General features: G+C 31.4%; 1 protein-coding gene across 1 annotated transcript; it reads left to right on the forward strand.

The window, feature by feature from the left end:
• The first annotated feature begins 7,476 nt into the window (after positions 1-7,476).
• Positions 7,477-20,819, forward strand: LOC147802989 (hemocyanin AA6 chain-like). Its single transcript, XM_087153950.1, has 9 exons — positions 7,477-7,849; positions 9,100-9,317; positions 10,615-10,820; positions 12,762-13,158; positions 14,056-14,184; positions 15,306-15,440; positions 16,674-16,860; positions 18,830-19,053; positions 20,477-20,819. Exons 1-9 carry the CDS (start codon positions 7,654-7,656, stop codon positions 20,660-20,662), a joined length of 1,878 nt encoding a protein of 625 aa, XP_087010076.1. The 5' UTR covers positions 7,477-7,653; the 3' UTR covers positions 20,663-20,819.
• The last annotated feature ends 2,392 nt before the right edge of the window (positions 20,820-23,211 follow it).

Here is a 23,211-nt window from a genome sequence, read left to right on the forward strand (position 1 = left end):
CGGTAATTTTAATCGATATGCTATAGCAATGATTTTGGAAAAGTTAACTAACAATGAAATATGGTCTTATAATATGTGATGAAATTTGGCAAACAAGGTAAAATTTTGTAATTTTATCATGATATCTTAGGAAGTGGCCCAAAAACCATTTTCTCGGTTAAGTTTAATTTTCAATTTTGTATTTTTGACTAAATGTGCGGTATAATTTTTCAAAAACAAAATTTCCGGTAAACCGTTACCATATGAACAAAAAAATTACCAAATGAATGATTTAGACGCTGTATATTTTTTCCAACAAAAGATAGGGTGTACTTAATGCTATGAATAGAGTAAAGCCATTAAAAAGTAAATGAATGAACATACTATAGTTTCAGTTCCATAAACAAGAACTTTCCCCAGTGTCTAAATACCAAATGATGGTAGAGAAACTAAAAAGACAAACACAGGAAAGATGGCTTAACCAATAAGGACAGAGGAGCAAGTTTGAACAAAAAACAAAAAGGGTGAAAAGAAACAGGTATGAGGGGATTCGGCTGGATTCCCAGGGTGCAATAGATTTAATTAAAAGAATATTGGGAACGAATATTAGAAGGAATATTCTAAATATTAGGAAACAATGGGATACTTACCAGATCACCATTAACTGAATTATTAAAATTTTTCAAAATAATTAATTTTCAAAATTTTTATTCAAACTTATCTTTCTGCCCCTATTGGTTAAACTAATTTGCACTTGTTTATAGAAATGAAACTATAGTATGTCCATTTATTTACTTTCACTTGTGCTTTTTTCCCATTTGAAATGTCATCATTTCCATATAGCATCATATTTTTGCTTTTGCGAAAGTTTTTTTCTAAATGTGGTAATAGTTGATAAAAGTGTTTTCTTTTTGTGTGTTAAACATTTAAGTGTTTAACATTTTTAAAACATTTAATTACGTTCTTTAAAGCTGAAATCTTAAAGTATATAAATAATTTAAGATGTGCTAAGGTAAAACTATTTTAAAAAAAGTAATTTAATAAGTATATATTTTCAAACTGTATTGTCACGTTTATTTTTTAAAAAAAACCTTTTTCTTTTTGCTGAAAGGGAATGTATCAACAAAACAATCGTTTTTGAAGTTGTCTGTGTTTGAACTTAAATTTTGAACAGAATAAAAAGTTTACATTTATATTAAAAAAAAAAAACAAGAAACAGATGAATTCAAGAAAAAAATAAAATCAACAAAATTAAATCAAGAAGAAGGTGAAATCAAGGAAAAAAAATAGCTTTCGTAAAATACGTGATACATTTTTCTTAAACAACTTATTTACTATTGTTAGAACCCTCCATAAAAATCTATCTACTCATTATAGCTCTCTCATTAATATTTAAGATAGAAAAAGAAAGAATGGTATCGAGACCTGACAAATCAATTTTTTTAATCTTATGCCTGTTTAGGCAGTGGGGGTGCGATTGTTCATGCTTTTCAGTGGCGCCATCTATGGCCAGGAATTCAAATTCTGTCACGCCATTCACCAAACCACAACGCGTTTATAGGGCAGGTCACATTCACACACAAAGGAGAAAGGACATAGAACACACACAGAGAGAAAGAAACATCGATGCCTTACCCGGGATTCGAACCCAGGACTTTTCTGATGCAAATAGTTCCCTGACCCCTACACAGGCCGGTCGGCGTCAAATAATTTAAAAGGAGCATAAGATTAAAGAAAAATAATCTGTTTGATAGACAGAGAAAACATATAGAATGCTGTTATTGGAAAAAAAATGTTGAAACCTGTTTGATTGATAGAGGAAAACGAGAGAGCAGAGGTTATAAATTAATCAGCAAGCCTTATATAGTAATCAAACTGGTATTCATTTCTCTTAATTCTGCCCATTTAATTGCATTTCGTTAGATTTCAATATGCAGGTATTTAAAAAATATCTGTGACACGTAGTGATTATGGAACACTGAATATCAGGCTGTATAATTATTAAATCATAATACATAAATATAATTAATTTTAACTCTTACTGTTGAATTTGCTTCTGCTTTTACAGCATTCGAATGAGTGATTTTGGTTATACCATAATTATAATTTTTAGTTTATTGGACTATTAATGCCCAAAAATATCAGGCCTCAAATACTCATTATTTAAATTAGTTTCACTCTTTCACAATTTTCTACAGAATTGAATGAAATTCACACGAGACCGTTAGGTTAATACTCTACAAGTTAATACTCTTTGATTTTCTTAAAGTGTACAATTACAATTTCTGTCCATAAATATCGAAAAAGTAAGAGGAAATATTTTAAATGAACACTTTTTAAATTCAACATATTTAAGGGAAGAAAATTCCAAGATTAAGTTGTTTCGATTAAAGCCATAAACCTAAATAAAAAAGAGGAAAAGAGAATTCTAAACATAATATTTAACCCTCGTACATTTGTATTTTTACGATATTTTGAATGAGCAATGTTATTGATACATTAATGAACTAATAGGCTCTAAGCTCTGCTCGCTGACGTTCCCCAATCCTCGGAAATCGCTATGAATTCTTATATGGTTTGCTTTGTATACAAGATTGCAAACCATACTCACTTTGCTGGCTCCTAAGTTTAAGTTAAACCATTTGAAACGAGTTGCCCCGCAGTGGACTGATCATTAAGACACGGTTTCCAGCAGATCACCGAAGTCAAGCATCACTGGCTGTGCTCAGTGGGTAACTACTTGGATCAGTCTGCGTAGGGACGGAGTGTGTGCGGTATTGGTCCTCGCTAAACTGTTCTACCGTAAAGTGCTCGACTTCGCGTGCAGGTCGTCGGGCTACCGAAGCAGGGGTGCCATCCCCTTTGCAGAGGATCAAAATTGTGATGGCATGTCTTCGGATCCTCCTCAGGGATGTTTCCCAGACCGTCGTTAATAGACCATTGTGCAGCTCTAGTGCGACGTAAATTAACAACTACAGTGAAACGAGTTCTTCAGTAAAAATATAAGAACTTAAAAACCATTATGAAAATCAATTATTAGAATCTTTAAAATCAATTCCTCCTTAAAAAACTAAACTTTTTGTCAAGTTTTGTTACACTTTTTTATCGTAAGTTATTGAAATAATAAAAAATTAAACTGAAATAAATGACATGCAGTAGAAAAAACTTGCAGAAAAAAACAACAGGTTTTAAAAAAACATACATGGCGGCTAGTCACTTCAATGTTACGTCTTTCGTAACTGTCATCAATGCGTCCTTGTTTTTTATATTTAAAAATGTTATAGCACGACTAATACTTCTTTTTCCATGAATAACAATAACAATGAATGTAATTATTATTGAACCTGCATAAGTGTATTTAAAACACAATATGAAACACTTTGTTTGTTGATATGAACTATTTATTTTTAGCCTTTCAATTCTTCCTAATCTACAGTTCAGTTTCTTTCAGCTTTTTGTAGACCACGCAAGAAAAGAATTTCTATTCAGATATGCAGACATGCACGTTTACGATCTCATGTTTATGACAGCTCAAGCACTTGATATTTCAATTCTTTGTCGTGATCGCAAAAGAATGAGGACTTTCTTTGTAGCCATGTAAGGGAAATACATAGATATTGATAATTAATACAACCGATTATGATTTTATTCTCTATGTAGTTTTCGTTTAGTGTTAGTTTTATTTAGGAAAAACAGAGATTTACCATTTTCTTGTTTAATAAACGAACACAAATTAGGAAGTGTGTATTTATTCAAATTAATAATCGTTGAGAACAAATTTAATGCTTATTAAGTATACTCATGTGTGTGAAAGTTAAATTATTCCCCACTTTATCATTGCCTATTTTAATGAAGTTTTGTACACAGTTGCTTAAACCTACTAAATTGAGTTAATGGTTGATGTAAACAAATTACACTGTGCGTCGTATGCCATTATGGTTAGATAATGTTAGAATGTTGCTGACAACTAACGATTCTGTAAAGATTTGTAGGCGTAAAAACTTTACTAAAAATTCGAAAACATTAACCTAAAAACGTATGATCTCTACATAACGACTTAGTGATTCTAGCGCTTTTTAAAAAGAGAAACTGATTAAAAAATTATTTTACAACGGTTTCAAAAATAATTTTTCGAAAAAAATTAGAATTTTTGTTTTACATTATATCAAGTCCAAAATTATACTCAGTCTTAAGGGAAGTCAAATTTGTACTTTCGCTCTGTCATAGTTATTGAAATTATCTTTTTATGGTTTGAAACTTACTAGAATTAAGTTTGACAGGTCCTGGCACTCGTGTTTTGAATTTCACAGCGTTTTTTGTTTGTTGCTTGAAACTTCCTAGACCACAGTTTGAAAGGTCCTGGTACTCGTGTTTTGGATTTCATAGTAATTTTTTTTTGCTGTTTAAATTTTACATAGATTGTCTGGTCCAGGTACTTGTGTTTTGAATTCAAATTTTTTTTTCGTGATTTGAAACCTACAGAACATAGTTTGATAAGTCCAAAATCGTGCTTTGAATTTCATCGAGATTTTTCTCGCGGTTTTAACCTACTGGAACATAGTTCTGTAGGTCCAGGCTCTCGTGCTTTGAATTTCATAGCGATTGAAAATAATAATGTGGAAGTCAATAATTTGTTTGGCTCAATGCAACCATTATATAATGAAAATATTAAAAAAGTGTAGGAAATTTTGCATATTAAAGAAATAGACGCAGAAAAAAAGATAACTGCCATCACATTACAGCATTTATACTTCAAGTGTTATGGCATTAGAAATCTTTATTTTTTCGGAATCCAACTATGAAAATGTGACACAGGGTTTTCGATGTTGAGAGAGATTCACAGTGTTAGGTCTCAATAGTATTCTCTCTTGTCGGAACGAAATATATTTGTGAGTGTGCATTCTTGAAGACATTGATAAGCATGTGCATGATATTTCATTCTACTATGCTACTTTCCATTGAATGGGAAAAGTGATTCACATTACTATTTCACGTAATTTCAAGTACTCTCTGTCCGTCGCGAGATGAGACTCCATACTCAGAGAGGATGGACTATCACAAGGGTTTCCAACTTCCGGGGTCACAATTGAAAACACAAATTAATTGGCGGGCGCAACTTTATCAAAATCTAATGTAGGACTCTTCTATGTTTGAAGGAACATTAAATATTACTGTCAGATTTTTATCAAGTTGCACAAAACAAAAGTATTGAATTACAAATTAAAATAAAAAGTAGATTTTCAAAAATATTTAATTGCATATTAAAAATTTCGGGCTACAATAACTTTAATGTGACCCATGTATTAAACAATTAATGTGCAACAGATATCTAATTGTTAAGATATGAAAATTGAAAAAGGTTGGTTTTAAAACTTACATAGTAGCACACAAAATGTTCAATGACAAAATTGAGGTTTGTTTGCTGCAACCACCAGAGAATAGATATTTACACTTTAAATTTAAAATTTACAAATGTGTGTGTAAATAGTTTCGTCCAAAATCAGTGGTTTCAAAAAGTTAAATCGGAGAATTTCTTCGAGAAAATATCTGATGCACACATGCTAAATTATATTCAAAAACACAAAAAAATGAAATAAAGAAGAGCAAGATACACGATTATTTTTGTATTTGAATAAATATTTTCTTGGATGTAAAACCTGAGAATTTTTTTTTTTTGCACCGTTGGTATGATAAATTTCACAGAAACGAAGAAATTAGGTTTTTATTAACGAGAAAAGTATTTTAAATCCATATAGATTTTTCACGAAAATTGTCCGCAAAAAATTGACAACTAATATATTTTAGTTCGCGGGCCACAAAAAACGGCTTTGCGGGCCGGATGCGGCCCCCGGGCTGGCAGTTGGAAAACGCTGGTCTATCATATCGTTATTACCAGACAGCATGCATAAAGTAATGTCATACTGTAAAAAGTTTCGAATCAAGTTAAGGTAAAAAGTTTCGGTACTCAGACTGTCGGTACTTTTTACCGTAAAATCTATCTCTCTTTTTTTTTTTAAACGAAACATGCTACGCAACAAAAAATCTGATATTCTTGTCTGCACATTCTTGAAAGCATTGATTAACGTATGCGTCTACGTGCATAATGTTTCCACGATGTAAATTTCAACTGAATGGAAAAAAAGTAATGAATATTTCCACGTAATTTCACAAGTATTCTCTGTCCATCACGAGATGAGACTACCTCTTCCTTGGAGGATCATATATCATCTCCTATCATCTCGTGATTGCCAGACAGCCTACAAAAAGTGATGTGATACTGTAAAAAATAGTGGATCAAATTACGTAAAAAGTACCGGCACTCAGTGTGCCGATACTTTTTTCCTTAAAGTCCATGCTTACCGAAACCTGTTACGGAACAAAAAAGATATACAGAAATTTTTACAGTAATAATTACAGTAAAATCACTGAATCACTCTAATTGAATAAATTTTACAGTAAAAATTACGGTATAATATTTTACTGTAAAAAGGGATTTTAGGGTAAAATGGCTTTTATGGATGATGCCCCCAAAATGCCGGTACTTAATACCGTATACTGATTTGGATTTTTTTGCAGTGCAGATAATCTTAGTTGTTTTTGTTATCAAGAAAGCAAAATAAAAAAATGCATATCCTTTTTTTATTTATCTTTATATCAAATATTGAAAATTTAAGAAGCATTTGATTAATTTAAATTATAAAACACTTCTGTAGCTTTATATTATACTAAAAATGACATGCGAGAATTTATTTTAAGCTTATATTCAATTAATTAACATGGTTTTTCGAAGTTTTGTTGCCAAGGAAAATAAAGAAGCCACAATTTAAGTGCTTTACACTTGAAGCAAAAAGAAACTTTGTTTATGATCTTGCTATAAAGAATTATCAGGGCTTTAAAACACACGAATAACGTAAATAATATTAAAGTTATTAAACTTTTTTTAAAATAACCTTTCGAAAAATAACCTTAAAACAACAGCCACTTGGCTGGAAAAAAATCCAAATAATTAGTTTAAAATTCATTAGCGTATGAAATTACTTAAAAAATAATTTCAAATCAATGGATGCTTTTTTTTAAATTTATATTTTTCAACACAAATTGTTTTTTACCCTGTTTTTTTAAAAACGGTAAATAGAATTCAATTAGATTTAATTCTACTGTTAATAATCATTAACGCATGATATTACTTAAAGGTTAATTTTACAGTAATGAATGATTTTGCTTAATTTTTAGACTTTTTTCATGCATCTTGTTTTTTAGCGTGCGTTAAAAATTTTGAAAAAGGACAAATAAAGTTCCGCTAAATTTAAAATAAAACTTAAAAAGATTAGAATTAACTCTATCATTCCTAGTCATTCATCACCATGAAAAATATCAAGTAACTCTAATAAATTTCGAATATAAAGTATTCTAAAATCTTACTGTAAATAAATATCATATTCTATGGGAAGTAAAAGATAAGAGAGATAAAAAGCTTTATCGATAATTCCTGAATTTGCCTTCACGTAAACTAAGAATAACTGTGAATGGGCGCAGAAAGAAGATTCACAGAAAATCGCCCTTCCCTGTGAAAAGCATCACATTTTAAACGGAAGGCGAGCGTTACTAAAGATATAAAAAGCAGCTTTGGGTCGAATTCCGGACTTGGTATTAGATCCTGACGTCCTGCTGAAGATGACCGTCAAAGAAAAGCAGACTCGAGTGTGCTCCTTGCTTACTCACTTGACTTCAGTGAGCAAGACTGTTGTCCCAGTTGAGGACAGGGATCCAAGACTCAATGGCATCGGAAAGCTGCCCCAAGGAGAACTTTTCTCATGTTTTCATGAGAAAGGCTTGGCTGAGGCTACTAAGCTTTACGAAACACTCTATGGTAAGAAATGGAATATTTCTATCAGTAATTTTTAACACATTAAATTCTATTTATGTATATTTTGAAAATAGTTTCAACAGTAATTTTCTCAAATTTACCTCCATAAACCCTTCGATAGTGAATTTGGAAAGATTTTCATTCGTAATTTTTGAAAATCAAGATCTACAAATCCTTGTATATTTAATTTGGAAGGATTTTGAGTAATTTTCACAAACTTAGCTCTGTAAATCCATTTTTGTTAAATTTGAAAAGATTTCCCGGAGTAATTTTCTCAAATTAACCGATGCAAACTCTTTTATAGAGAATTAGAAAAGATTTTCATTCGCAAGTTTTGCAAATTAAGATCGACAAATCCTTCTATATTTAATTTGGAAGGATTTTTTTTAGTAATTTTCACAAATTAAGCTCTATAAATCCAATTTTGCTGACTTTAAAAATATTTTTAACAGTTATTTTCTCAAATTAAGCTATATAAACCCTTGAATTTGGAAAGATTTCATTGGTTATTTTTACGAATTAAGCTCTTCAAATCCTTTTATATTTAGTTTAGAAAGATTTTAAATTGTATTTTTTTTCCAAATTAATTAAACTAGGAATCCGTTCATATTGAATTTGAAAAAATTTCCAACAGTAGCTTTCACAAAAAAATAATTTCTACAATTTTCATCGGCATAGAATTTAAAAATATTTATGTTAATAACTGTTAAACAGTTTTTTCAACTATGCTAATTTATTTTTTAAACTGTAGATTCGATTAAACTAATTAAAGTTCTTGAGGTATTGTAACGATAAGCAACATTTTTAAATTGTTCAGTATTATTCACTGCGAATTAAAAGTAAGCAAGAAGTTGTTTCTATATATTGTGTTGCTACTTATCAGAAATTCTGAAAAATTCCACCAGAAATTCATCTGAAAGCAATATGAAGGAACAGCTTGATATAAACATGTCACCTTTGGGAAAGGTGTGTATTATCATTATATTTTTCTGAGCCCTCAATTACATACGTTTTTTTTTACCACATTTAATGTATCTGAAAGTACAAATGAAGAGCGACCTAAAAAATTGCTTCAAAATTAAGACCACCAAAGAAAACCATTTTTTTTTATTAAAATCTCTTTTATTTCTATTATTTATATTGATCAAAATATTAGCAATAATCTTTTTATGAGAAATTTTTAAGCTAATTTCAATCAACAAATGTTTTTAACCACTTCCGCATGATTCTAATTTGTTTATTTTATTTTTCAGCTGCAAAAGATTTTGAAGATTTCATGAATTTAGCCAAACAGGCTAGAACTTTTGCAAATGAAGGTCTTTTCGTTTATGCCGTTTCTGTTGCAATTTTGCATAGAGCTGATTGCAGAGGAGTAACTGTACCACCTATTCAAGAAATCTTCCCCGACAGATTCATTCCCACTGAAACCATCAGTTTGGCACAGAAAGAAGTAGCCAATCACCCTGATAAGGTAATGTATAAATTATTAAGACAATTGCAACTACCACTTTTAATATATACCGCTAGACCTTTGGCTAAAAATGAAATAATTTAGCTCTAAATATTAGATACTAAGAATTCCACTTTTGCAACTAGATTTTTTACCGAAAATAAAATAATTAAGCTCTAAATATTAGATACTAAGAATTCCATTTTTGCTGCTAGATTTTTTGACAAAAATAAAATAATTAAGCTCTAAATATTTTATTTTCGTCTAACAATATTACACTGGAAATAACTGAGATTTCTAATTAAGCTCTAAATATCAGATGCGAAGACTTCCACTTTTGCAACTAGATTTTTTACCGAAAATAAAATAATTAAGCTCTAAATATTAGATACTAAGAATTCCACTTTTGCAACTAGATTTTTTACCGAAAATAAAATAATTAAGCTCTAAATATTAGATACTAAGAATTCCATTTTTGCTGCTAGATTTTTTGACAAAAATAAAATAATTAAGCTCTAAATATTTTATTTTCGTCTAACAATATTACACTGAAAATAACTGAGATTTCTAATTAAGCTCTAAATATCAGATGCGAAGACTTCCACTTTTGCAACTAGATTTTTTACCGAAAATAAAATAATTAAGCTCTAAATATTAGATACTAAGAATTCCACTTTTGCTGCTAGATTTTTTGCCAAAAATAAAATAATTAAGCTCTAAATATCTTATTTTCGTCTTACAATATTACACCGAAAATAACTGAGATTTTTAATTAAGCTCTAAATATCAGATGCGAAGACTTCCACTTTTGCAACTAGATTTTTTTTGCCGAAAATGAAATAATTAAACTCTAAATATTAGATACTAAGATTTCCTCTTTGGCAACCAGATTTTTTGCTGAAAATTAGATAATTAAGCTCTAATAATTAGATACTAAGAATTCCACTTCAGCTGCTAGATTTTTTGCTGAAAATAAAACAATTAAGCTCTTAATATTAGATACTAAGATTTTCTCTTTGGCAACTAGATTTTTTGCTGAAAATTAGATAATTAAGCTCTAATAATTAGATACTAAGAATTCCACTTCAGCTGTTGGATTTTTTGCTGAAAATAAAACAATTAAGCTCTAAATATTAGCTACTAAGAATTCTCCTTTCGCTGCTAGATTTTCTGCATAAATTAAAATAATTAAGTCCTAAACATTAGATAATAAGTATTCAATGGGTATTTAGGCGATAAAAGTGATATTCATTATTACAAGTATTTCAGGCATTTTATGTAATCGAAGTTTAAAAAAAAAAAAAACTTTTTTCTTCAGGACGTTAAAGTCGAAATTGAAACTACTGGAAACATCTTGGATCCTGAATACAAAATGAGCTATTTCCGTGAAGATGTTGGCACTAATGCCCACCATTGGCACTGGCACATCGTCTACCCTGCCACCTGGAAACCAGAAGTTATGGGAAAAATCAAAGACAGGAAAGGAGAACTCTTCTATTATATGCATCAACAGATGTGTGCCAGGTAAAGTGAATAAAAGTTAAAAAATTAAAATTACATCGAAACTAAATTAAAGAATGTAAGTAAGAATAAAAGTTTCAGCGAAAATGACAACTACATGTTTCGGAAAAATATCAGTCTCCTTTTATCAAGCAGTTAAGACAATTTCTAAATGCTTGAAGAGGGGAGGCTTGTTCTTCCTGGTACATGTAGCTGTAGTGTGGTGTTTTATGAAAGTTTTATAAATAATCATGAGTTTCATGACAGTTTAATAAATGAATTTGTGTTATATTTTAAAATTGACTAATGTTTCAGATCATATTTCAAATATAATTTCCTATATTTAATATTAATTTACAAACTGTGCTAAGTAAGTCTTGGTATTTAGTTTTCTATGCTCAATGCTAGAAAATTGACTCCATACAAACTGATGTATGCTTTTATATTCTAAGTATGTTTGATTAAATTTTCAATTAAAATAGTAGCATTTTATACGGTTGATTACTAAACTAAGATAATGTCAAATCTTGGAGTATATTTGTTACCGTAAATAACCAAAATCAAGAGAATATTGACTTTCACCCGTGAATGTCAACAATCACATAGTAGCTTTGGCGAATATCAAAAATATTTGTTATATCAGATTGGATATTAATTTATTGTGATATTAATATATTTATTCGATATTTTAATATCATCTGGGGTAGATTTGGAGAATCATCAGTATTCGGAGTATCAGTTAAATACATACGGACAGTGTCACTTGACCTTACAAAAGCATTGAAGTAGGGCATACCGGGCAAATGTATACCGAGCAGTTGCACTTAACTACACCTAGTATATATTTGAACATTTACCAAAGCGACTATGTGATTGTCAACATTCACCGGTGGAAGTCAAATGACCAATTTCGAAGGGCTTAGGGAATAGAGCGTTAGCCTTCCAATGAGGCGAACCGGGTTCGAATCCTAGTTGATACGAATTCCGCATCCGCCTTGCACCGATCACAGTGCTGCCGTGAAATATCCTCAGTGGTAGACGGATCATGGGTTAGAGTCCATTTGCCGTCAGGCTAACCGTGGGAGGTTCTCGTGGTCTTCCTCTTCATGCAACGCAAATGCGGGTTAGATCAATCAAAAAGTCAGTCATCCACTAAGGCAAACTTCTCCCAATACTCGATCCAAGAGTTCCCTTGTCTTCTGGATTGGATTCAAAATTACAAGGCTACGGAGTTGAACATTAGTAGTCGTAAACCCATAACATTGGGTCGGCTGCTCAACGACGGTTACAAAAAATAAAATAAAAAACCCCCCACCAATTTCGGATCGTGCTGACCCAGGGGATAGAGCATTCGCCTTCCAATGAGGTGAGCCTGGTTCGAATCCCAGGGATGGCTGATTGATACGAATTCCACATCCATCTTGCCCCGACCACAGTGCTGACGTGAAATATTCTCAGCGGTGGATGGATCATGGGTTAAAGTCCCCTTGCCGCCTGATTAACCATGGGTGGTTTTCGCGATTTTCCTCTCCATGTAACACAAATTCGGGTTAGTTCACTCAAAAAGTGCTCCACGAAGGCAAATTTCTCCCAAAACTTAATCCAGGAGCTCCCTTGTATTCTGGATTGGGTCCAAAGTTACAAGGCTACGGAGTTGAACGCTAATAATCGTAAGCCCGAAATTGGTTCTGCTGTTCAATGACGGTTATAAAATAAAATAAAATAAAATTAAATAAAAATTAAATTAAATTAAATTAAATTAAATTAAATTAAATTAAATTAAATTAAATTAAATTAAATTAAATTAAATTAAATTAAATTAAATTAAATTAAATAAAACCATTAATTTCTGTCATTCACAGTAACATATTCATTAGTTATCGGAATTCAAAGTTTGAACATATTTTATATCTTCCTCATTGACAAAACTGTACATGCTTTATTATTATTTTTTGTTAAAAACAGATACGATTGCGAGCGTCTGTCGAATGGAATGAGAAGAATGATTCCCTTCCACAATTTCGAAGAAAACTTAGAAGGATATGCCCCTCACTTGACATCTCTTGTGAGCGGTCTTCAATACTCTTCCCGACCACAAGGTTTCTCCCTTCACGACTTGAAGGACGTTGATGTTCAAGACATGACCCGATGGAGAGAGCGAATCATTGAAGCCATCCATCTGGGATACGTAGAAGATGAAAAACATCAACGAATCACTTTGACACCTGAAAACGGCATCGACATTTTGGGATCCCTCCTTGAATCCAGTTATGAATCCAAGAACAAACTGTTCTATGGAAGCCTCCACAACTGGGGACACGTCATGATGGCCAACATCACTGACCCAGATGGCCGATTCAATGTAATTATAATTCTGTATATAAATAACAAGATTTTCCTTAAAAACCGTTATTATTTTTAGATTTTTTGTTGTTGTCAAAAATGAATAAATGATAAAAAGAATTTTGAATCTTAGAAAAAGGACAAGTTAAGATTTCAGACTTTTGTAGCTGGTTTTGAAGCTTTTAAAAAAATCAACGATATTTAAATGATACTATTGAATTATTATTTTTGGAATAATTTTTATCAATTAGAATAGTTTAAATGACTTAGAATAATTTCTTTTATTGATTTCATACATCATATAAGCTGGAAGTCAGGATTTACAGTGATTAACAATAACAATAATTAAAAAGATTTCCGGAATCTTTGTCTAACTTGAATTGTAATATACGATTCTTGAAGCAACGAAACTAAAGTCGTAACATCTAGGATAGTATCCCTTGGTCTTTCATTTATAAAAAATTCCAAACTCAGCTGTGACTCAGGTTATAGAGCTTTTGCCTATCGATGAGGGGACCCGGCTTCGAATTCCAGCGATGTTCGGTCGATACGAATTCCTCAGTTGAAGATGTATCATGGAACAAAGTTCCCTGGCTGTCAGGCTAACCATGGGAGGTTTTCGTTGTTTTCCATCAAAAAGTCCGCTTTAAAGACGATTTTCTTAAATACTTGATACAGGAGCTCTCTTGTCTTCTGGATTGAATTCAAAATAACAAGTCTTCCAAGTAGAACATACATAGTCGTAAACTGAAAAATGATTCGGCTGTTCAACGACGGCTATGAAATAAAATGAAATATTAAGGGCGGTGATTATAGAAAACATTGTTTGTAAAGACAGTGTATGCAGAAAATCTTAGGAGTGCTATTTTGGCAAAATTTCTTCTATTTTTAAAAATTGCTATTTTTTACCGTCTAGGAAAACCCAGGAGTCATGAGCGATACCTCAACCTCACTTCGTGATCCAATCTTCTACAGATACCATCGATTCATTGATAACATCTTCCAAGAATATAAATCAACTTTGACACCATACACAAAAGCCGATGTAAGTTATGAATTTACTCTATATTTATATAATAAATTCATATTTACTCAAATGGTAATTAATAATACTGGAAAATATTTTTTTTGTTGCTTTTATTGGTATAATAAATTTATATTCACCAAAATAGTAATTAATGACACTGGAAAATAATTTTTTTGTTTATATTGATATAATAAATTTATAGTCACCTAAATAGTAATTAATGACACTGGAAAATGTTTTTTTCGTTTTTATTGGCATAATAAATTTATTTTCCCCAAAATAGTAATTAATGACACTGGAAATTTTTTTTTGTTTTTATTGATATAATAAATTTATATTCACTCAAATGGTAATTAATAACTCTGAAAAATAATTTCTTTGTTTTTATTGATGTAATAAACTTATATTCATTCAAATAGTAATTACTAACACTGGAAAATTTTTTTGTTTGTTTTTGTTTTCTGTTTGCAGAAGATTCCTTAACAGATCTTAGAGTTTTCTACATCACTGATTCAAGCCTGCAATTGGTGTCTCTGTTCAAGCTGGAGTTTTTTTTAAATCTATTTTTTGTCGAAATATACAAGTTTATGAACGTTATACAAAAATGGGGGTCGCATAAATGTTGCGACAAAATCCTACGGAAGTTATGGCACAACATCTGAAATAAAATTCCATTGGAACCCATAACTGCAAACGTCATCATACTCCTCTAGGGGTGCATGCTTATTATAAAGTTTTCTTTATGTGATTTTGAATAGGTCACAATAGGAAAGCGCCCCTAGCCACGTACGATTTCCGATCATGGGTTCCTATGCAATTTAAATCCTGATGGTGTACCCTAACTCCCCAAGAAGTTTGTCGCAACAATTACACGATCCTCAGTTATATATAACATTTTTAGTTTGTTCGATTAAAAAAAAAAACAGACTAAAATGTCCTCTTTTTTTTAAATCTGTAGTTTTGGGAGCAAGACTAGTTTCAGATATGAAATTCCCTCACCCGAATTAGGCAAGATGAAATATTTTTGTAAATGCAACAAAAAATTTGTTTCCCAGAGTAATCTTGCATACAAAGATGTTAGATTTTAAATGTTTCCCTTTTAGCCATTAAGCTATTAATTAATATTTGTCTATTTTCAGCTTGAATTTCCTGGTGTTCAAGTTGTTAATGTCACAGTCAATGCTAAAGTTCCCAATTTCATCACAACTCACATGAAGACTGATGAACTTGAATTGACACATGGCATTGACCTTGGAACAAGTCATTCAGTCAAGGTAATCACTATTTTGTTTTACCGTTTCTCAAAATTAAAACTTATTAATTAAGGGGGAATATACTTAGTGAAATTTTAATAAATCAACTTTCAAGCTTATAAGAAACAAAAATTGAGCCTTCATTTTATTTCTCACCACCTCTGCCGAGGATCAAAAATTCAATGGCATGTCTTCGGATCCTCCTATGGGATGTTCCTCAGACTGTCGCCAATAGCCCATTGTGCAGCTCTAATGCGACGTAAATAAAGTGCCTACCTACCAACCATTTTATTCCTAGTCAGCAAGCTTTCAACAGGCGAAATATATAAAACCCTAATACTAATTTAAACTGTTTACTTTGGCGTTAACTTGCTGCTAAAAGTAAGGCTTTTTAACTTTACTTTGCCAGCCGCAATGGTTAAGGGGATAGAGCATTCACCTCCCAATGAGGTGACCCAGGTTCGAATCCCAGTGGTGGCTGGTTGATGAGAATTCCACTTACTTAAGACATCCTCAGTGGTAGACAGATAATGCGTTAGAAATTCCTTGACATCAGGCTAACCACGGGAGGTTTTCGTGGTTTTTCACCCCATGTAACGCAAATACGTGTTAGCTTTATCAAAAAGTCGTCCACGAAGGCTAGTTTGTCCCAATGCTTGATCTAGTTCCTTTGTCTTTTGGATTTGGTTCAAAACTACAAGGCTACGTAGTTGAACACTGGTAGTTACGAACTCAGAGTTGGGTCGGCTTTTCAACGCCGGTAACAAAATAAGTAACAATAAAGGGTTACTTTTCGGTTTATAAAAGGTTTTTAAAAGGTTGCTAAATGGTACTTTTCACCACTCTGAAAACATTTAAAATTGTAATCTCCATCTACTGAGATCTATACAAATCTAAAGACTTCACATCATCATAGTTGGCTAGACAGCCCAACGTAAGCCAATGCCTTCCTCTGAAGATTTCTCCATGACGACTTCCGATGAATTAATTTTAATTTATCTTACCAAGTCTTTGGATTTTATCGCAAATCTAAAGATTTGGTAAGATAAAATAATAAGTTTTATATACATTATTAATTTATCTTGTTTTAATTAATAAATTTTATTTACATTATTAATTTATCTTGTTTTAATTAATATAAGTCTCAAGTGAGAATATTTTCAGAGAAATTACAATTTTTTTTTCTGAAATTTTTCTTAAAATCTTTCTTTTGGTTATTATGATTTACAATTTTTATATTTTAATTTCTTTTAGGTTCTTTACCAACATTTGGATCACGAACCTTTCACCTACACCATTAATGTTGATAATGGATCTGGTGGTGCTAAGCAAGCTACAGTCAGAATCTTCCTTGGTCCTAAATACGATGAATTGGGTAACCGATTGGATCCTGAGCATCAACGAACCCTCTGCATTGAATTGGACAAATTCCAAGTCGAATGTAAGTTTAAGTTTTAAGACAAATATTAGTAAAACACAACTACTTATTAGTATTATCAGTACATAAAATATTTTGTTTAAAAAATAACTCGATTTATTTCCCGAAGTTTGAATAATAATAAACATTTCTTGTTTAGCAATTTAAATTTAGGTTTACAGTTATGTTACCAGTTGGATATTCTGCTGTAAATAGAAAGAAATGATGTTTGTATTTGTTTCAAGTTAATTCTAAGTTCTCGTTAAACTCCAAGTTAAATTTTTGGAGAATATTTCATTTCTGAGTCAGTTAAAAATAACAGAAAAGGTTTTGTTTCTTTAATTTTTATATATAAAAAATAATAATGATAAGGAAGCTTTTTTTATTTTACTGTTAACCTGTATTTTTGATAAATAAATATATTGAAAGAAAAAAATAAGAAGCTTTCTAAAGGAATCATTATTTCGATTTGTTTTGATTCTTCAAAATGTTTTTAGTAAATAAGGATGGGTTGAGTAAAATAAATCAATTAAATAAATTAAATAAAATAAAACAGGAATGATCTGTTTAATAAATAATCCCAATAAACTGAAACGGTAAAATATTCTTCGTCTTCTTCACTGGAACAACAGCCCTAGGTAGGCCCTGGCTTTCTCTAGATTTCCTCCAACTATCCCTCTGTTTAGCGACTGTGCTACAGTTTTGGATTTCTATGTTGATGTAATTTGGATTTGGATTATGCTGATGTAAATTTTAATTAACAGCCGACATGTTTCATGCTTGTTTCTCACTTTAATTTTTCAATTTTTCGTTGGAAATTTGCGTTTTATGTTTCCAATCACTTTTGTACTTTTTTATTCGCGTCTGGTTAGTCTTGAAAATGGGCGAGTATTTCCGAGCGCGGGAAATATGTCGACTTTTTTCCCAAATTGTATATTTTTGAAGTGATTTAAGCTTTTAATCAAGGTATGATCTGTTTGGTCAAAATGACTTAAACTCAAAAATAACCATAAAAGTTGAAGAAGGCTAAAAACAATAATAATATTTTATAGATCAAAAGCTAATGTTTTGAAATCAATCGTCTCATTTAACTGAAATGAATAATATCACGAAACTGAAGCAGATAAATATACTTTTTCTTATTTTTTACTTTATAACCGTCGTTAAACAGCCGACCAAATTTTGGCTCTACGACTACTTATGTTCTCAGTAGCTTTGCAATTCAAAACCCAAACCAGTAGATAAGGGAACTCCAGGTTCAGGTATTGGGAGAAATTTGAGTTCGTAAGGATTTTTTGATGGAACTACCCCACATATACGTTACGTGGAGAGGAAAACCTCCAAAACCTCCCATGGTTACCCTGACGACAAGTGTACTCTAATACATGATCCTCTACCGGTGAAGATATTTTAAATCTGCACTGGTGGTCGGTGCGAACCGGGTGCGGAATTTGTATCAATCAGCTATCACCCGAACCATTTGAACCCGGGTCACCTCATTTGAAGGCAAACGCTCTATTCCCTAAGCCACCACGGCTCTAGAAAAATATACTTGTGAATGAAAAAATACATCAGTTTTACATATTAATGTAGAAAATCAACACATTTCGAACGCTCCTCACTTTCTCCTCCATACTTCCTGGAAATGTATTCTGCCCACATTTGCCTATTTCGGCCACTTTTCATAACAACCATGGTTTCTACTTTCATTTGGCATTTTTTATTCATTTTCTTTATTTTTTCCTCGGCAATGCTTCGTTTTTTATTTTATTTATTATTATTATTATTTTTTAAATCTGTCTTGTCTTCATCATTCACGAATTGGTAAGTCTGGACAATGGTTGTCTGTTTCAAACGCTGAAAACGTTCTTCAGCTTAAATCACTTAAGCAAATGTAGTTTTTTCCTCTGATAAGTATGTTTCACATAAATGAAAAAATCTAAGTTTCTTTTTGGTGTCTCTCACTTGTAAACTTGTAATCTTTTTTCATCAGTGGCCGCTGGAAAGAGCTCAATCACTAGAGATCATAAGCTATCCAGTGTTACAGTGTCTGAGACCCACAATTTCGCCAAACTTCTCGCTGGTGAAGGTGTAAGTGAAGCTACCACTGAATTCTGCAGTTGCGGATGGCCAGAACACATGCTCATTCCACGTGGTAGTCACAAGGGAACTGAATTTGATCTGTTCGTCATGTTGACCGACTACTCTAAAGACGCTGTAAGTAAACTATCACTAATTATAATCATGATTTTTAAAATATCGAATGCAAAGAAGATTGATACTGCTGTTATAAAGTGACTCATTGTAAATTTGTTTTTACTTCGTTTAATTTCGTTTGTTAAAAACTCGTTTTAACTTAAACCAAATGAAAATTCTAAACAGATTCATTTTGAGTTAATTAAATAATATCTCTTATTTTTAATGGTCCCGCAGTGGACTGATCATTAAGACACGGTTTCCAGCAGATCACCGAAATCTAGCACCACTGTCTGCGGTCAGTGTGCGGTTGGGTGACCACTTGAATTAGTCTGTTTAGAGTCCGAGAATGTGCGGTATTGGTCGTCGTTAAACTGTTCTACCGTAAAGTGCTTGACTTTGCGCTCAGGTCATCAGGCAAATAATCAAAATTGTGATGGCATGTCTTTGGATTATCCTCAGGGATGCTTCCCTGCCAATAGCAAATTGGGTAGGCCTAGTGCAATGTATCGTATTTATAAATGGTTAAACTTCAAGTCCCTTTTTTTAGTCAACCATGATTAAAATTAAAACATAGAGTTAAAATTTAAAAAATAAATAAAATTAGAAGCCTTAAATTAATTTAACACATCATATATCTACGTAAACACCACCTACTGAGAAATTTTGTTTTTAGTTAATATACGAGCTACTAAAACTTTGCCGTATTATATAGCAAAAGTATCTCTATATTAGGGGACAATATCACGAAAATATACACTTTTTTCTGAAGTTAATATTTTTATATTCCCTAGTATTGTTTTTATACATTTTCCTGAATTTTCACTAAACAGCATAATATGCTAAACAACTTATTGCCTATATCAAAATCGATTTACATTTTTAAGCCAAAAACATTCTTAACGCTTTTCTGAGCCATATGAAAATATTGATTACACGGCGAAAAAATTCTGGTAAAATTACGTCACGAATAAAGGCATTTGTGGTAAAAGAAACAACATAGTTCTGATAATGGAACCATCCATATGGTAACGTTTTCCGTTCATATGGTAACGATTTACCTAAAATTCCAGTTTTCTAAATTATAGTTATTATAGCCAAACATTAAAAGACAATTCTAAAAAACCAAATCTAACCAAATAAAGGGTTTTTATGCCATTTTCTAAGGTATCATGATAAAATTACTAAAATTTGCCACAAATACTAAATTTTAATAAGCATCATAAAATAATATTTTACTGTTAATTTTACCCAAATCATTGAAAAATTGCTCCAGAAAAAAAACTCCCATTTTTTGGTGTTCCCATAGAGCCAAAAACACGGTAAATGTTACTGTATTCTGGTAATTTCGTCCGTACTTTTTTTCTCAGTGTATTTATATTTCCCCTACTTATGTATATTTTAGTTAAATCTGTATATATATCGATGTTTTTTTAATTTTTAGGTTGATGGTGAAAGCAGTGGAATCTGCCAAGATGCCATCAGCTATTGTGGTGCCAAGGACCAAAAATACCCAGACAAGAAACCAATGGGTTTCCCATTCGACCGTGTCATTACAGCTGGCACAGTTCACGAATTTTTGGTTCCAAACATGTGTGTTACTGATGTTAAGATCAAGCATCAAGCTTAAATAAGCTGAAACAAATTGAGGCTTCCATGAAAAAAAGTACTTTAAATTGTTGCATACTAAATGTATTCATTGAAACAAATGAGAAGAATCAGGATTACTTTATGTAAATATTCAATCAAAAAATTAAAATGCATAGAATAAAATTTATTTCAGTCAAGGTGTTGTTTTATTTTTGCTTAAAATACTACTACATACTTTTCAGCAGATATTTTTTCGAATAAGAAACATTATTTTCAATATGTTGGCCTATTTTAGGTAGATTATCAGTTTGAAAATAAAAAGATGTGTACAAATAAATGGTAATTAAATATCTTACTACCTATAAAATCACATGGTAGGATCCAGTTTTCCCTCATTAATTTCCATATTAATTTGGTTGTCATCAGCATAAAATTGATATAAGTCATAAAGTTATCGCTTTCCTATAAATATTTTTGTTTCCCTAATTTAAATGTTAAAATTACCCGTACTGTTATTATTACGTTTTTTTATTTTGTTCGATTTATAAATTAAGAATTCGGGTGGATTGTTTTTTTAATTTTTATTATTATAAGAATAATGTAATTCTACTTTACATTTTAAGATAAAGTTATTTAAATTGGCGTCTGGTCTTGTTGAACTTTTTACAATTATTATTTTTTAATGCAAATAACATTAATATATTGTTATAAATTACAGTTCAGGAGATCTGCTAAATGATTTAGAACTTAACGATTAGTTTCATGCACAATGAGATGCAAGCAAAAATAGTATTTAATATATCCTCCCATTTGGCAAGCGAAAATATTAAATGACGATTAAGAACTCAAATCTGTTTAAACAATATAATGTAATAACAATATAAAAGTTATTTCAAAAAATGATTTCTTAGAAAAATTACTTCAGTTCTGCAATGTATTTTTAGGTGAATAATTTCAACTGCTTTATGTTAAGAAACAGCAATTATTGCAAAGTAATAATCGGTGTTGGTGAGCGTCAGTGGACAGGGGGCTAAGACCCTAATTTATCATAAAATTTTACATAATAAGATAATATCATACAACAATTTTACAATATATTCAAAGAAATATCGCTTTTATTTTTAAGCCTTCAATACTGAGTAACAATCAAAATAGAAGTTGTAATATTTACTCAGAATGCTGATCTCACTGTCTGGTGGTCAGGGAGCTAATCTAACCCCAGTAAGATCCCAGGTTCGAATCCCGGAAAAGGCATAGATGTTCTTTGATTCTCTGTGCTATCTGTTCTTACTGTGCGAACAATGTTGGCCCAGCTAATATGGTGCCGTTGAAAGAGTAGCCAATTAATATTGAATGACGAGTGTCAATCAGGTGGGCAATGGGAACAAAAATTTACTCAGAACTCAATAACGGAATAAAATAGTGAGGATATAAAAGCATAAATAAATGTTACTGTTAAATGTCGTGAAATAAGAGGTAAATAAATAATTTTCTGTTACAGCTTTTAAAAACTTTGCCCCTAAAGACAGCTAAAGATGTTTAAATTTTCTTGATCTTTGGTTTATTAAAGACAGTATCATGTGATGTTTCTGCACAAAAAAGTCGTATTATTAAAATTCGATTTCTTAGGAACTATTCGATCAATTTCACTCAATTTTTATATTTTGCCATGTAAAATTAAATAAAGTACAAAATTGCATGCCTATTCAAAATTGCATGCGACATTGACTGCTTTTAAATAAAATAATAAAAAATAATAAATATTTACTCTAAGTTATTCTTTATATGGAATTATCTTTGTGAAAAAGAACTTCATATGTGTGCAGAAAATTTTCAATTCGCTTGAAAAGTTCAGGAAATATGGTGAAATACGCTAAAAATTAAATTAATATTAAAGGATCCAAACTCTGGAAAGCACTCCTAACTCTTTCGATCATATTTCCCAAATCGCAGTTACCTTACATTTTGTGGGTCAGAAAGCCAAATCTGTAGAAAAAATGATATGTTATGTTTATTCAGAGAAAATACGCTTTTGTGTCTTATTTCGTAATTTAAAATATAGTCTGCAAGTATTAATTAGTATCTTTGAGGTCACTCTCTGGCCGGGATAGCTTAAATGGTAGAGTGCTGGACTCATGTTCGTGAGAACGGAATTTCGAAGTCTCCCCGAGTAGTAAATGGTGACTGAGGCACGTTAAATCTGTCAAGTCACGAAGTCCTCCATGTTCCCATAACAAATTATACCTCAGGGGGTAAAGGATTGATCGATCTTTGGTTCAGGTCAAACTGTATGGGTCAGCCCTATAAACGGGTGTGACGTATGGGTGTGGCAGAAGTTTAAGTCTCGGCTTCCCTGGAAAACAAGAACAATCGCACTCACAATGCCTTAATTACTAATGACAACAACAACAAAAGGTCACCCTCTGAAACCATTGCGATTGAGTTACAGAGGGTCAAGATTCGATCATTAAATCTATAGTTATTCAGGGATGTCCTCTTATTTTTTGGTCATCATGCAATAAAAATGCACGAAATGTTAAGACGATTATTGTCTTTTTATGATAAATAAAGATATTAATACATTTTTAT

The sequence above is a fragment of the Parasteatoda tepidariorum genome, chromosome 10 (assembly GCF_982258835.1).
Source record: "Parasteatoda tepidariorum strain Cologne lab strain chromosome 10, Ptep-v5.0, whole genome shotgun sequence".
Classification (NCBI taxonomy): domain Eukaryota; kingdom Metazoa; phylum Arthropoda; class Arachnida; order Araneae; family Theridiidae; genus Parasteatoda; species Parasteatoda tepidariorum.